Source organism: Protopterus annectens, chromosome 9.part0 (assembly GCF_019279795.1).
Source record: "Protopterus annectens isolate FY-2018-M chromosome 9.part0, PAN1.0, whole genome shotgun sequence".
Taxonomy (NCBI): Eukaryota; Metazoa; Chordata; order Ceratodontiformes; family Protopteridae; genus Protopterus; species Protopterus annectens.
Genome location: NC_056743.1, coordinates 1,120,916,806 through 1,120,930,413, shown reverse-complemented (window position 1 = coordinate 1,120,930,413; position 13,608 = coordinate 1,120,916,806). Strand labels below are relative to the sequence as shown.

Here is a 13,608-nt window from a genome sequence, read left to right as displayed (position 1 = left end):
ACTCTCACTGTACGTTGCCTACTTTTTAATTAAACACTTCCTAAAATAATACTTTTGCTATGCCGGTGTCAGGTCAGCTTTCAGTGAACATTATCCCTCTTTGACTTTAATGGACATATCAAGGCATGTGTATGGGACACCATCTGTTACAGTCTGCAAACACACACCCATGCTTTCATTATGGTAACATCAATAAATTATGCAGTAGTATTATGTGGGTGTGTAAGAGACATTCACATGAAATAGAAATCATATGGGGAACATATCACAGCACTTAAGCTATGATATGCTGTGATACATGTCTGGCCATCAATGATTTAGCTTTTATGTTTCAAACGTTGCAGTTAATTAAGGTGATGGAAATGGTTTTATAATTAAATGCATTTGTGATATGCAGTATGTTGTCTCCAATACACAGGGACCTGTACAGATAATAACAAAAAATCTGGAGTTATTTAATTTTGAGTTTTATTTTGAAATCCCAATTTGGTTTTGTCAAAGAAATGTCATACTTACTTTGGTAGACTTCTTTCACAATGTTGCCAAGACAATGGATGATGGAAAAACAATGCATACCACCTACCTAGACCTGGCTAAGGAGTTTGATACAATACCCAACTCAGGTATTGTGGACAAACTCACCAAACTAGATATAAATCCCTGCATAACTTGCTGGATTGCCAGCTAGCTCACAAATAGGACCCAAGAGGTCAGGATTGGTGTGAGCCCCTCATCTGAGAGGCAGGTCACCAGCAGAGACCATAGGGCTCCATGCTGTGCACACTCCTGTTTGGCAACTACATCTCAGAGTTTAAGGCTAATGTCAAGAGCCTCTGGCTCACCCAGTTTGCAGATGACAGCAAATTGGAAGTTATCATAAAATTCCCCCACAATACTAACATCCTGAAAGAGACACAGACAATTTACTTGAGCCAAAGCTGTGGATTAAATCTCAATGCAAAGAAGTGCATTTTAGTGACTTTTGGAGAAAAGTCCACCCATGTAAATTACTCTATTGATAAGACTCCCCCAAGAGTTGACCCAGTAGTTAGAGATCTGGGAAAATATGTAAATAGCAAACTGTCCTTTGACCAATACATAGCTAAGATAGTAAGAAAATCTTTCTATGTCACCAATTTATAACTAAGGATATGGCATACATGTCCAAGGACATTATATTAGCACTATACTTGGCCCTTATCAGACCAGTCACTGAGTACAATGTCTTCCTTGGCATTTACTCTACTAAGCATATGCAACAGTTGGAATGCCCATAAAGGCTCCTCACCAAGAGAATGCAGGATATTAGCACATTGTCCTATGCAGATTGCCATAGAGTCCTATCTCTGTACGTGGTCCCCTACAGGTTGTTGAGAAGTATCCTTAGATCCAGCCCTGATGGAGCTTTTACACATCAGAAATGCTAGATCCAGGGATTTGAACTTTGCTTATGACATAAATAGAACATGCTGGTAAGATAGATATATGTCTCAAAGTATCCCCATGCTCTGGAATGGGCTCCCCACTTATGTGAAGCAAAGTCCATCCCTAATCCTATTCAGATATAACATTGACCATTGGATGCAAAATTGTAAATTTAGCCCCCCATGTCTCTTATAGACAGAAGCAAACAGTAAGTTTTCCCTAACTAACATGCCCCCTCATATAACTGTTTTAGCAACTTCCTAAGTAACATACCCCTCCTAACAAAAATCCTCCTCCAGTTAAGAGGATCGTGTTAGTTAAGTAAACAGTTTTCAACAAACTAGGTTATCCCAATATTTTCAAATAAATACACAAACGAAAATCCGGAAAACAGGATAAGGAAATAAACTAAGACAATTCGATCACAGCCTCAAAAACCAGCAACCACGTCAGGCCTTGGAAAATCCAATTTATTCACCGACTAAGCGCTTTCACCAAATTAATGGCTTCCTCAGAGTCAAATAAATGATATTCCAAGTAGGGCAAATTAATTAGACAGAAACAAACAGATACAGACTCAGTGTATCACCTAATGGCACAGTAGAAGAAAGTTTATTTATTTATTTATGTGTTTGTTTGTCTGTCTTTGTTTGCTATGAAATTCCAACTAGGAAAATTCCATTTTCAGTGGAGACTAGGGGATAAAAACTCCAGCAGATATATTTCAGATACTCATGGCAAAATATTTTTTTTTACAAAGATGCACTACTTAGATAATTTTTAAAGCATCTAGGTACTAACAAGTAATTGTTCTGTAGCGACACTATACAAAGATAAAAAGGTATTTCTTCAATGGTAACATTCTACATGATGTTAAATTCCAAGTGCAAAACATTTAGTATGCAAACAGTTCATTAACAACATATGTGACAAGCACACTTATAAGACGTGTAATGAGAGTTACAATATAGATGTTAAGAATAAAAAAGATCAGGGTAAGGAGTGTGAAACATTAGGAGGTATGTAAATAAGAAGATAAAGCTAGATGGGGGAAAGGTATTACATCACTGATGAGTCAAGGGTAGCGGGGGAAAGAATACTAGGGTACTTACTGACATAAAACCTGGTTATAAGAGAATGTTGGAGAGTATTTGAAAGAAATGGATAAAGTGGGAATGTCTGAATGAAGTTGAAATGTAAGGTGGGAATTAAGAAAGGAAGGGAATTCAGGAAGAGGTAGAAAGGTTTGTTGTATAGAAGGAGACAGAGGTTATAAAGGGATGCAGGATGTGAGCTAACAAAGGAAAATGGAGTTTTCCAGACGAGGAGTACCTGCATGACCAAGTGTTATCTAAGTGTTATTTTAGCAAGGGCGTCAAAGCGAGAATTTCCATGGTTTTTTTTTAGGTATGTTGGACTTGTGTTCCAGAGTTCAGATATGTAATGGGAGTAACAGTGAGTCACCCACTGAATTATTAGGCTTTTGTGTGATTACTGAGTGTATTGGTTCAGCAAAGGTCTCTACCTGGAGCATACTGCTGCTGGGTATATTTTAGTGCCGGACATTTTTCTGATGCATGTATAAGATTGCGTGCAGTAATCATTTGCAAGTATGTTAAATAGTCTGGGTTTCACAAGACAGCTTAGTTGTTTCGGGGCTCTGCAATGATGAGTCCAGTATGAAAGGTTGACAACTAATTTGGTTATTTTGTTGTAACAGGCAGATTGTTTAGCTTTTATAGGAGCTTCCTGATTTTTTTCTTACAAATGTCTGAATGCTAAGTAGTGATTTTATAATGTGCACTCAGCAGACACAGCCTGCCAGTTCAGGTTTTCAGTTGCTAAAGAGAATCCGATGCACAACATATCACCACAACAGATTCTCAGCATAAACATACCTTAATAATATCAAAATACATATTGTTTTGTACATCAGCCTCATTCATTCAGACATTTTCATAGTCACTCTACTATAGATAATTTTAAACCTGTCATTAAGCCCCCCCCCCATTCTTACTGCTCCTTATGGTACAAAGACCTACCCCCACCCCCTTTTCCGACCTTACTTTTCATTCCTTTCTCTGCCTGGTGTTCTCTGTAAGCAGCATGTTATAGGCTTGATACAGTCACTGCCAGATTATTGTATGATGTCCTTTGAGAAGTAATAAAATGTAAATCATGATTTGCCCAGTGCACGTTGGATTTGGGATGCATGAACTGTGATCAACTATGATTGGGATACAAGTTTCCAGTATAAAACAGTAGTGATAGCAAGTGTCACCTGTGTTCATATCTTGCAGACCTTTTAATTTAAAAAGAAAATATATGGTGCAAACTAGTTCCATATCCTATGGACCTTGTGAGATGCGAAGAATGCATATGGCACAAAGCAGGTGGCCCATGCAATGTCAGCTGTATGCGATCTGTACAAAGGTTGAGCATTGACATGGCACTAGATGATTTTTGAGAATTTATGATGGTGTAATGCAGTGATCTGGAATTGTACTGAGAATGGTTCATCAAATCCTGAACACTTTAGGTGTTCTAATAGGGAGCTTATAATTTTGTCAGCTCTGCTAATATTTGATCAGCTAATATATCAGTATTAATAGTTTATGTTTGCTTTATGATTAGATGATGTTCATATTTGTTGTCACTGGTAAGTGGCTTTGTTTCCCTGACTTTGCATTTTTGTCTGGTTTGTTTCATTAGTGGTCACTTATGGAAACTGTAGCTACAGCCTGACATTAGTTTCACAAGCTATAGGGTGCTGCAAAGCTGTTGTGGAAACCCCTTACCCACTTTATGATGTTTTCCCTTTTCTATGACTGTGTGACTGTGAAGTTAGTATAAGTAGGGGGCGTGGTTGCAAAACATCTCACATCAGGGTGTACAGGAGGCTTACCGCTATAGGATAACTGTTTTTTATGTTGTATTGTTTCATTTTAACAGATTTAGTTTGGCTCTTGAAGATGTTCAATTAGATTTTAGTGGATGTAATGTTAATTTTTGACAGTTTTATCACAGATCCATTTTAACAATTATTGCCTCTTCTGAGGAACTATGCTTAGAGTGTAAGGGACCTCTTTCATAGCCCACCTACCAGGTAATTGAAAATGTCATCCTTAAATTATCAGAGCTCATCGTTTCATTTTTAAGTTAGGCACTTGCTATGTACCGTAATCAGAAAAGGAACCATCGTATTAACAGGTTAATGTGATGAGAATATTGCTGATGGGGACAGTGTTTTGTAGGAGTAGGTCCTGTATTAGTTTCTATGTTTACTGTTGTTAATAATCTAAGAATAATGGAAGTCATTCTGAAAGAGGTCTTTAAGCATTTAATTGGTGAACATTAAAAGTTAGGTCTGGTAGATATTTGACTAATTTGAATCTTAAAGGAATTGTGGACTACAATCAGGTTGGGGGGGGCAGGAACGGTAGTACTATTTGTCTAGCTTATTTGTAGGCAGACGATCTGGTATGAATGTAGTTATTTTGCATGTTATAGTCTGGATTAAATACAGTACATTTTTGTTTTGGGTGATTTATGCAGTTACAAAGAACTGTTAGAAGTAGTAATGTGGACATGTTAGTGATACAAGCATAGGTTATCTCTGAGTGACATTTTAGACAGATGATAATGTGAGGGGGTTTATGTACTTGTCACCATTTTACATGACATCCAGTGTGTTTCATTTGGATAAATAAAATACAGTTTCCTGAGTTAAAGATTTTAAACCTCAGTATCCTCAAAGCCAATGCAGAATCACTAATGTTTCACAAAGCCATACCTCTCAACATAAGAAATCTGGACAAAGCCATAAACAATGGGGGGGGGGGGGGGGGACAAAAATAGAGACAGATTTTAAATATTGCTCCTATAAACTTAAAAGTTGCTAGAATAACAGATTTTGCATTATTATACATTCCTTGAAGGGTATGAAGTCTGAAAACTGTCATTATTTAGTATTATTTAGTGACTACAATGATTTTCCAGAAAACCACAATTTTTATGAAGAACAGTTCAAAAATATGAGGTAAAAGTCTGCGCATTCTGTGAAAGTCTGATCAGCACTATGAGTGACATTTAGAAGATTACTCCAGTCTACACAGCTCTCCCAAGATTTATTTCCTGAGATGTCACTGACCGTTTAGAAAAGAATGCTGTTGAATGCTTTAGCAAGAAGACATCCTTCTGATGTTAAAAAAACTGCTCTGACAGCCATCGTTCATTTTACTGGCTGGTGTCTGTGTACATTTATCTTAATCGCAATATCTGTACAACCTGACCTTACTTTTTATTCCTTTCTATACCTGTAGTTCTCTGCAAGTAGCATGTTACAGGATTGATACAGTCACTGTCAAGTTATTACATGATGTCTTTTGAGAAACTTATGTTATGTACTAAAATATAAATCTGACAGCTAGACTTATGTATGTATGTAGCCACTTTTTTTTTTGATTAAATGTATCAAAATGGTGATAGATAAATAATGGAAGATATTTATTAAATGATATTATGAGAAATGGAAAAGTTTGGAATGTCATAAATGTCACATGATTTCGGTTCTGAATAGATGGCAGTAATACTTCATTAGTAATCTGAGATACTATAGTAATACCATATGATTTAAAATATGTGGAAAGGGAATTTCATTATTGTTCACTGCAGAATGAGTCAAAATTTCACAGCTAAATGACTTTTCACTAATATTAAAAAATGGTATAATGCTCAAAGGAAAAACATGGCACGATCTACAAGTCTGTAACTGTGCATTTACTTATTTCTCTGTCTTTTTCTAGGCTGAGATGTATGGTGAGGCAGTTGGACAAGGGAGAACTAAATGTCGAAGATATGAAGAAGAACCTTGAGTACACGGCCACTCTTCTGGAAGCTGTTTACATAGATGAAACCAGGTACTTCTCAGTGCATTTTCTGTCTGCTTTGATACACTAAGCAGTAAAAGAAAATAACTTCAATATATTGACAGGTACTTCTGACAGACAGACAAACATGATGGCAAAAAGGCAGACTTGTTAGAGAGATATAGTTTTTTATATACCAAAGATAAGCAGAATAAAGAAAGAGGATACAGAGTAATCCAAATGTGAACACAATAAAATGACGCAGTATACCTGATCTGCTCACTTTACTAGTCTGCTATATTAAAAGATGTGTGCTGTTAACTGCCAAAAACAGCTGTCACCAAATATAACCATAGTAATTACAGTATTTGTGGTAGAAAGAACAGATAATATTGTTTTGGGACACTCTTTCCAGAAAATTAAGACATCATAAATACATTTTTTAATCTCTACTTAAGGAATGTGCTATCAAAACTTAGGGCTAATTGATCAAATATAATTTATATTGTAGTTCCAGAAGAATATTATAAGGCATTTAAAAAAATACTATGTTGTTAAGATGATCAACAGAGCTTACCTCTTACAGGTTATCACTAATGTTACAGGAGAGATGCAGCAGGTTTAAATTTAGTCCCCAGGAAAATGCTATTCAATGATAATCATTTGCAATGAAATTCAGTCAGCCTCTCTTTCACAGAGTATAGCTAGAAAATATTGAGTTAAACAGAAATAAAAGAGGGAGAGATGGATTAGACTTCCATACCCTGCCCCTTCAGGCTTTGCAGCTAAGAAGACATGCCTTAATCAATCTACCAGTGGCCTGACAGCTACTGACACTCGCACAGCACTGTTACAGTCTGACTGCACCCCTGAAAGGTCTGTCAGTAAAAGAACTGCTGTGCTGCACATGGTCCACATAATGCACCATTTGTGACCCTGATGTGGATGTTACTGGATTCATCAAACTTTGAAATAACAAATGTGCATCTTCATATATCTAAGCCAGCTTCATGCATAACTAAATTAGCTGAACTAGTCTTCCAATTTACATGCCATTAATATTCTACCAACCATCCCTCCCTCCCCTCTGCCTGAACCATGCCTTTTTGAATGTCTCCATGGATTGTTTTTCCACAGCCCATTCTGATAGTCCATTCTATGTTTGCCAGCACTGTCCAAGAAATATTTGTGTAAACCTCTGGAACCCTAAAAACTACAGACCCATAAGTCTCACTAGTCTCATATGGTATTCCTATCATGTCATCAAACATTTAGATTGTCGAATGCCTAAACGTCGACACCTAAATGTCGAATGCTGAAAACTGCGAACAGCCAATTACACAAATTTTTTCCCAGGAAAAAAAATAGCTTGGTTGTCATCGGGGATTTGCCCTTTTCCCTGATGTAGAGTGATCTTGGAGTTGGTCTATTTAGTTAGAGGTGTGTGGGGGGTGAAGCCCCCCACTTGGTTAGGGTTTTAATGTTTGGGTTTTTTTTTTTTTTGGCCAAGCAAATTTTTTCACAGGGAAAAAATTTACATAATTGGCCATTCACTGTTTTCAGAGTTCGACATTTAGGTGTCGATGTTTAGGTGTTCGACAATCTAAATATTCAATGTTGTAATATAGATGCTCATATGCAAAGCCATTGAAAGAATTGTCATAGAAATGATAAATAATGACACAGAAAATCTGCAGACACTGGAACTAACCAATTTGGTTTCATAAAGGGCAGATCATGCCTACTCAATCTGGTGGACTTCTTTGAGAAAGTCACCAAAGCAATGGATGAGGGCAAAACAGTTCAGACGGTCCTACCTTGACCTGGCCAAGGCCTTTTACACAATATTCCACTTGGGCATTATTGATGAACTCAATAGGTTAGGTATAAACCCTTATGTCATCCAGTGGTTAGCCAGATGGGTCATAGCTAGGACCCAGAAAGTTAGAATTAGGGAGTTCACCTCTGCAAAGAGGACAGTCATAAGCAGAGGGTCCCTCTAGGATCAATCCTAGAACTACTCCTTTTTGGTATTCACTTCTCTGAAGTCAAGGCCAGTGTTAGGGCCTCTGACTGACAAATTTGCAGATGACTGTAAATTAGGAGCAGTCATAAAATCCTCCATCAACACAAATGTTCTCTAGGAATGGCTACCACAGACAAATAACTTGTGTCAGAGCCATGGACTAAAACTAAATTCCAAGGAATATCCTTCAGGAAGTCGTCCACCCCTGGTAACTGTCATATTGACAATGCATCCCTAAGATTTAAGCCAGTAGTTAGGGATATGAGGACACACATATGGTAATCTAGCCTTTGATCATCTCATGTCTACAGTGATACCTCTCAACCTGTTCAAGCAAGATATCTGGAAAATCCATAAATAATGGGGGGACAAAGGCCCAAAAATAAGGACTTTTTAAATATTAGTCTTACAAACTTAGAAAGTTAATAGCTAATAACATAACTGGTTTTAAATTACCATGAATTTTCTCAAGGGTATGAAATCTGAATCTCAAATACTACCATTATTTTCTGACTTCAGTTATCCATGATTTGCCAGAAAACTGCAACTTTATGAGAAACAGACCAAAAATATGAGACAAACACCTGGACAGTCTGTGAAAATCTGAATGGTTGAAAGGTACGTCTACAGCAGTAAGGAAATCTTTCTATGTTGTGCAACTTATAAACAAAGGTATGGCACCTAGGTCCAAGGAAGTCATTGTTACACTTTATTCAGCATTCATCAGACCTGACAATGAGTACAGTTCCCCCTTTGGTATGTACCTAACAAGGCTTATCCAACAATTGGAACATTCACAAAGGTTCCTTATTAAAAGAATACAGGGTGTAGGTAACATGACTTATGTAGTCCATCTCAAATCCCTATCCCTGTATTCTGTCTCCTACAGGCTATTGAGGGGAGATCTATGCATGGAATACAAGGCATTGTCGGACCCCACCATTAAAGGCTGCCTCTATAGCCACAAAATAAGCAGCACCAGAAGTACCAGTTATAAAGGCATAAACTTTGCCTGTGATATAAATAGGACCTGCTGAAAAGGCAGGTATGTATCCCATCCATGTGAAGCAGAGTTCCTCCATAATCCAATTAAAGTTTTTAATGGACATAGACAGCCTGTAAGTGGTTAATTCCCCAGTTCCCTGCTTGTAAATGATTCATCATACAAGCTCCTACTTACACTTATCAAGAGTACTATAACTTGTCAGAGATTTGGGATGCCTGGCTAGGTTTAAAAAAGCCCTAATGGTCATTAGTCTAATACACACCTCTGAACCTCATAGCTGGTCTGTATAAACCACTGTCTGTGTGCCTTCTCCCCCCTACTGTTGTTTTTCTTCACAGTGAACTCTTTACAGTTTCGTGACATGATATTTTATACCAGTATCATGTCCACTTAGCTCTCTCTGTTCTCCATTGGTTAAAATTCCAGCTTATCAATGTGTTACTGTATACCTGATAATAATTTGTGATTCCCCCATCCAGTCATCGAGAAGCACTAATACCTGAGATCTTTTTGGTATGGAAATGTTTTGTTTAGGTGCTTGGTGAGATACATGCTGAAGGGTACATTATATTCAATGATGGGTCGAATAAGTGATGAATAAAGTGTGACTATAACTTCTTTGGACCTTGAGGACCTTGAGGAGATGCCATGATGGCTAAGCTGTGCAAGGTGGAAGGATTTTCTAACTACCCTGGAGACATGGTGGTCAAAAGACTGTTATCAACATGTGTACCTAAGTCCATGTTGACTGTATCAAAGTTAAGTGGAATTTTATCTATATGGTAAACAGTAGTAATGCTAGAGTTACCAAAATAAACTGCTGAATTTTTTGATATTAAGGGTAAGTCAATGATGAATACACCAAGCATTTCCTTGATCCAGCCCTCGTTGGAGAGTTTGAATATCAGAATGGGATTTGATAACCTTGATAACCATCCCCAGTTTGCAATCATCAGCAAACTTGTTTATCCAAAGTTCCTTGATACTGGCTTTTATGTCACAGAAATATATAGTAAATAGGAGGAGGAGACCTATGATAGAGCCTTGCAGAACACCACTAGTGACATTTTTGTCTAGAGCAAATACCACCAATCTTAATGGTATGGGTATCTGCCAAACAGCCAGTTACAAATCCAACAAAATATGTATAGTTTCATTTGAGTCAGGAGAGTTTATCAATAATCCCAGCATGGGAGATGATGTCAAATGCCATGGCAATGTCTAGATAAGCAGGGTGGACTGTATATCCCTTATCATGGCCTCAGCACCCCTTTCAAAGAGCTCAACCAGGCTAAGCAGGCATGATCTGCCTTTTACAGTTCAACTGATATGTATCCTAGGAAATAAAGTCACTTTTATCATCGTTTTATTGTTCAGCTATAATAAATTCCAAAGCCTTGCAAACATTACTAGCAAGACCAAAAAGCCTACAATTTTTATGGTCAGTAGTAACACCACATTTAATCAAGGACACCACAACTGTGACCCTCCACTTATCAGGGAAATAACAAGTGGAGAGACTCAGAATGAAGAGATGATGCTGAGGTTTTGCTAAGTGGGACTTTACACATCTTAGCAGGCATCCAGGGTTATTGGCAGGACACATGAAAGTAGCGTTTTTAATTTTGGAAAGTGCCAAAAATACTTGGTCCAGTTTGAATTCAGGATGGGGAGTGTGAGGGGGAATGGATGAGAAAGAGGGGATAGTGTGTGGAGTGAGGTTTGAAGAGAATTTTTCTGCAAGAATATTAACAATGTCCTTAGGGTCAGAGACATATGTATTATTTAAGATATGTTCAGTATATAATTGTGGGTTACCTCTAATCTCCCTAATATAGCTAAAGAAGGCCTTATCATTATCTTTTGAATTAATTGCAATCTTCGTAGCTGGCCTTACATTTTCTAATGGTAAGTTTCACAGACTTACCAATTTAAAACCCTTTCATAATGATGAAGTGGATATATTTCAATGATGGTCAGGAGAGTTTTTCTTTTTATTATAGAGATTATTGATGAAGTATGCAAGAGCAACACCTTTTATGCATCTCTTGTTTCCTGACATACTGCTTTAGAACACATGGTAATTGTGCATTGTTGCATGCTGAGTGATGTTGACTGTGTTCAAATGTGATTCTGTTTGTATAGTCATGTGGTGAATGATGTCCCCAGTTTTTGCAAAGATTTTGTGATTCCTAGCACATGAAGCTTGTGTTAACATATTTCTAATAATGGGGCAGTGCTTATTCTTACAGTTTTTATACCTCTAGATTCTCTGGGCTGACCACAGTTGTAGTTATTTTAAACATTATTGTTGAATGATGACAGCAGGAACAGAATGGTATATATATGTGAGCATAAAACAATAAAGTAAACCACAGGTCTGTATGTAGAGTTTTGGGAAGTATATACATCTACTTATCCTAATCAGTGAAACACTTCTCATGTCTCCAGTAGTAGCTGGCTACTATTTAACACACAAGTATGTGAATGGCAGTTATAAAGTCCACTCCTCCAGGCCAGTGGTATAGGTATGGTTTGTGAAAAGCATTAGTGTCCATATGTAAATTTTATATGAACTAGTAAACAGAGAAATATAAGTCTGTGAAACTGTGCTTCAACAGCTTCTTCTAGTGCTATAACTACATACATTCAGGACTAATCAGAAAAAAACTGCAAGTAAAAATAAACAGCAAAGATAGAGATTTCACTGTATGATACCTTAAAACTCCCTGTAATGGAGGTCCATGGGATATATGCAAATGAACCTTAAAAGACATCAAATATTTCAGCTACCTGGCTTCTGAATTCTCATGACTTTTTACATTTTAAATCTTTAGGGCCTGAATGTAACCATAAAGACTTAAAAAGTAAAACATCTTGGGCATTCAGAAGCCATGCAGCTGAAACATTTGATGTCCTTAAGGGGTCATTTGCATATATCTTTTGGGCCTCCATTACAGGAGGTTTAACTCATTAACACATATGTGGTGTGAAATGTCATGCCTCTTACAGCCTACACACATCCTTGCATTCCAAAGCATTTTGTGAAACATCAACTTAAAAAATATAAGATAATTAAGGCTGTGGGACATCCTAGATTAAGAATCATAGTGTAACTTTTTTATTATACCATGATCCCCCCAAAACGTGCATGCTGATTGGCCAGCGTGCCCGTTGTAAATCGAGTTATACTAATGGAAAAAGGTCCGGTCGCCCGGACTTTTTTCCATTAGTAAACTCATTTTTTTAAAACACTGTCTCGCTATGTTAAATGGGTTTAACATAGCGAGATAGCTTTAAAATAAGCAACGGAGATCTCCGTTGCTTATTTTAAAGCTGTCTCGCTATGTTAAACCCACTTAACATAGCGAGGCAGTGTTTTAAAAAAAAGCAATGGAGAAAGCAAGATCTCCGTTGCTTTTTTTAGTGTTTCGCTATGTTAAATGAGTTTAACATAGCGAGACAGTTTTAAAATAAGCAACGGAGATGTCCGTTGCTTATTTTAAAACTGTCTCGCTATGTTAAACTCATTTAACATAGCGAAACATAAAAAAGCAACAGAGATCTTGCTTTCTCCGTTGCTTTTACCCACAGCTCTGATGTACTGCGCAGGCGCGCAGTACATCAGAACTGCCCCGGATGCCAGACATCTGCGGAAGGGCAGTAAACAGGCATTATACTATGCCATTATTTAAGAAAAGTAATAGTTTCTTTTCTTAAATAATGTCATGGTATAATAGCAATAACCCACTTCTGGGTGTGGGTAATGCTAAATTTACCCACGGTTGGCTTTGTTTGGTCCCTCGGGCTTCGCCCTCGGGACCAAACCACGCCAACCGTGGGTAAATTTAGCATTACCCACACCCAGGCATGGGTTATTGCTATAATAACTCCTTCCCTTTCTAATCCTGCCTATTATAAGCTGGTAAATTACACAGTTAAAGTAGTCAGATCCAAGAAAGATCTAGACACCATAAAGAGCTGTGACATCCCCGCTCTGTACCAGTAATCAAGGAGCCTGAATCCTCACCACTGACACTGGAGAGGGACATTCAATTGGAATACAAATGGATACACTCAGTATTTCTAGATGCAAACCTCTCTCCATCAAGCACAGTTTCTCTTAAGAGCACACAGGGAACACACTCAGCCCAGGGTCTGGGTTTCTTTATCTGTCTCCCTTCAGGTCCCCAGCAAGACTTCCCACTGGTACACCTGTAGAGTTAAGTCCTCATCCAAGTGCCCAAGCCAAGTCCTCCAACACTTTCCCTGTGAAACCAGTG

At 37.7% G+C, this 13,608-nt stretch overlaps 1 protein-coding gene across 2 annotated transcripts in view; it reads left to right on the top strand.

Annotated features, from left to right (window-relative positions):
* The window catches only part of PDE1B (phosphodiesterase 1B), a 1,856,783-nt gene that overhangs the window by 969,960 nt on the left and 873,215 nt on the right, over positions 1-13,608 (top strand). For both annotated transcript variants that reach the window (XM_044083973.1, XM_044083974.1), the window contains exon 2: positions 6,231-6,344. In XM_044083973.1, the coding sequence (XP_043939908.1) occupies positions 6,231-6,344 (114 nt within the window). The remainder of the gene's footprint in view (positions 1-6,230; positions 6,345-13,608) is intronic.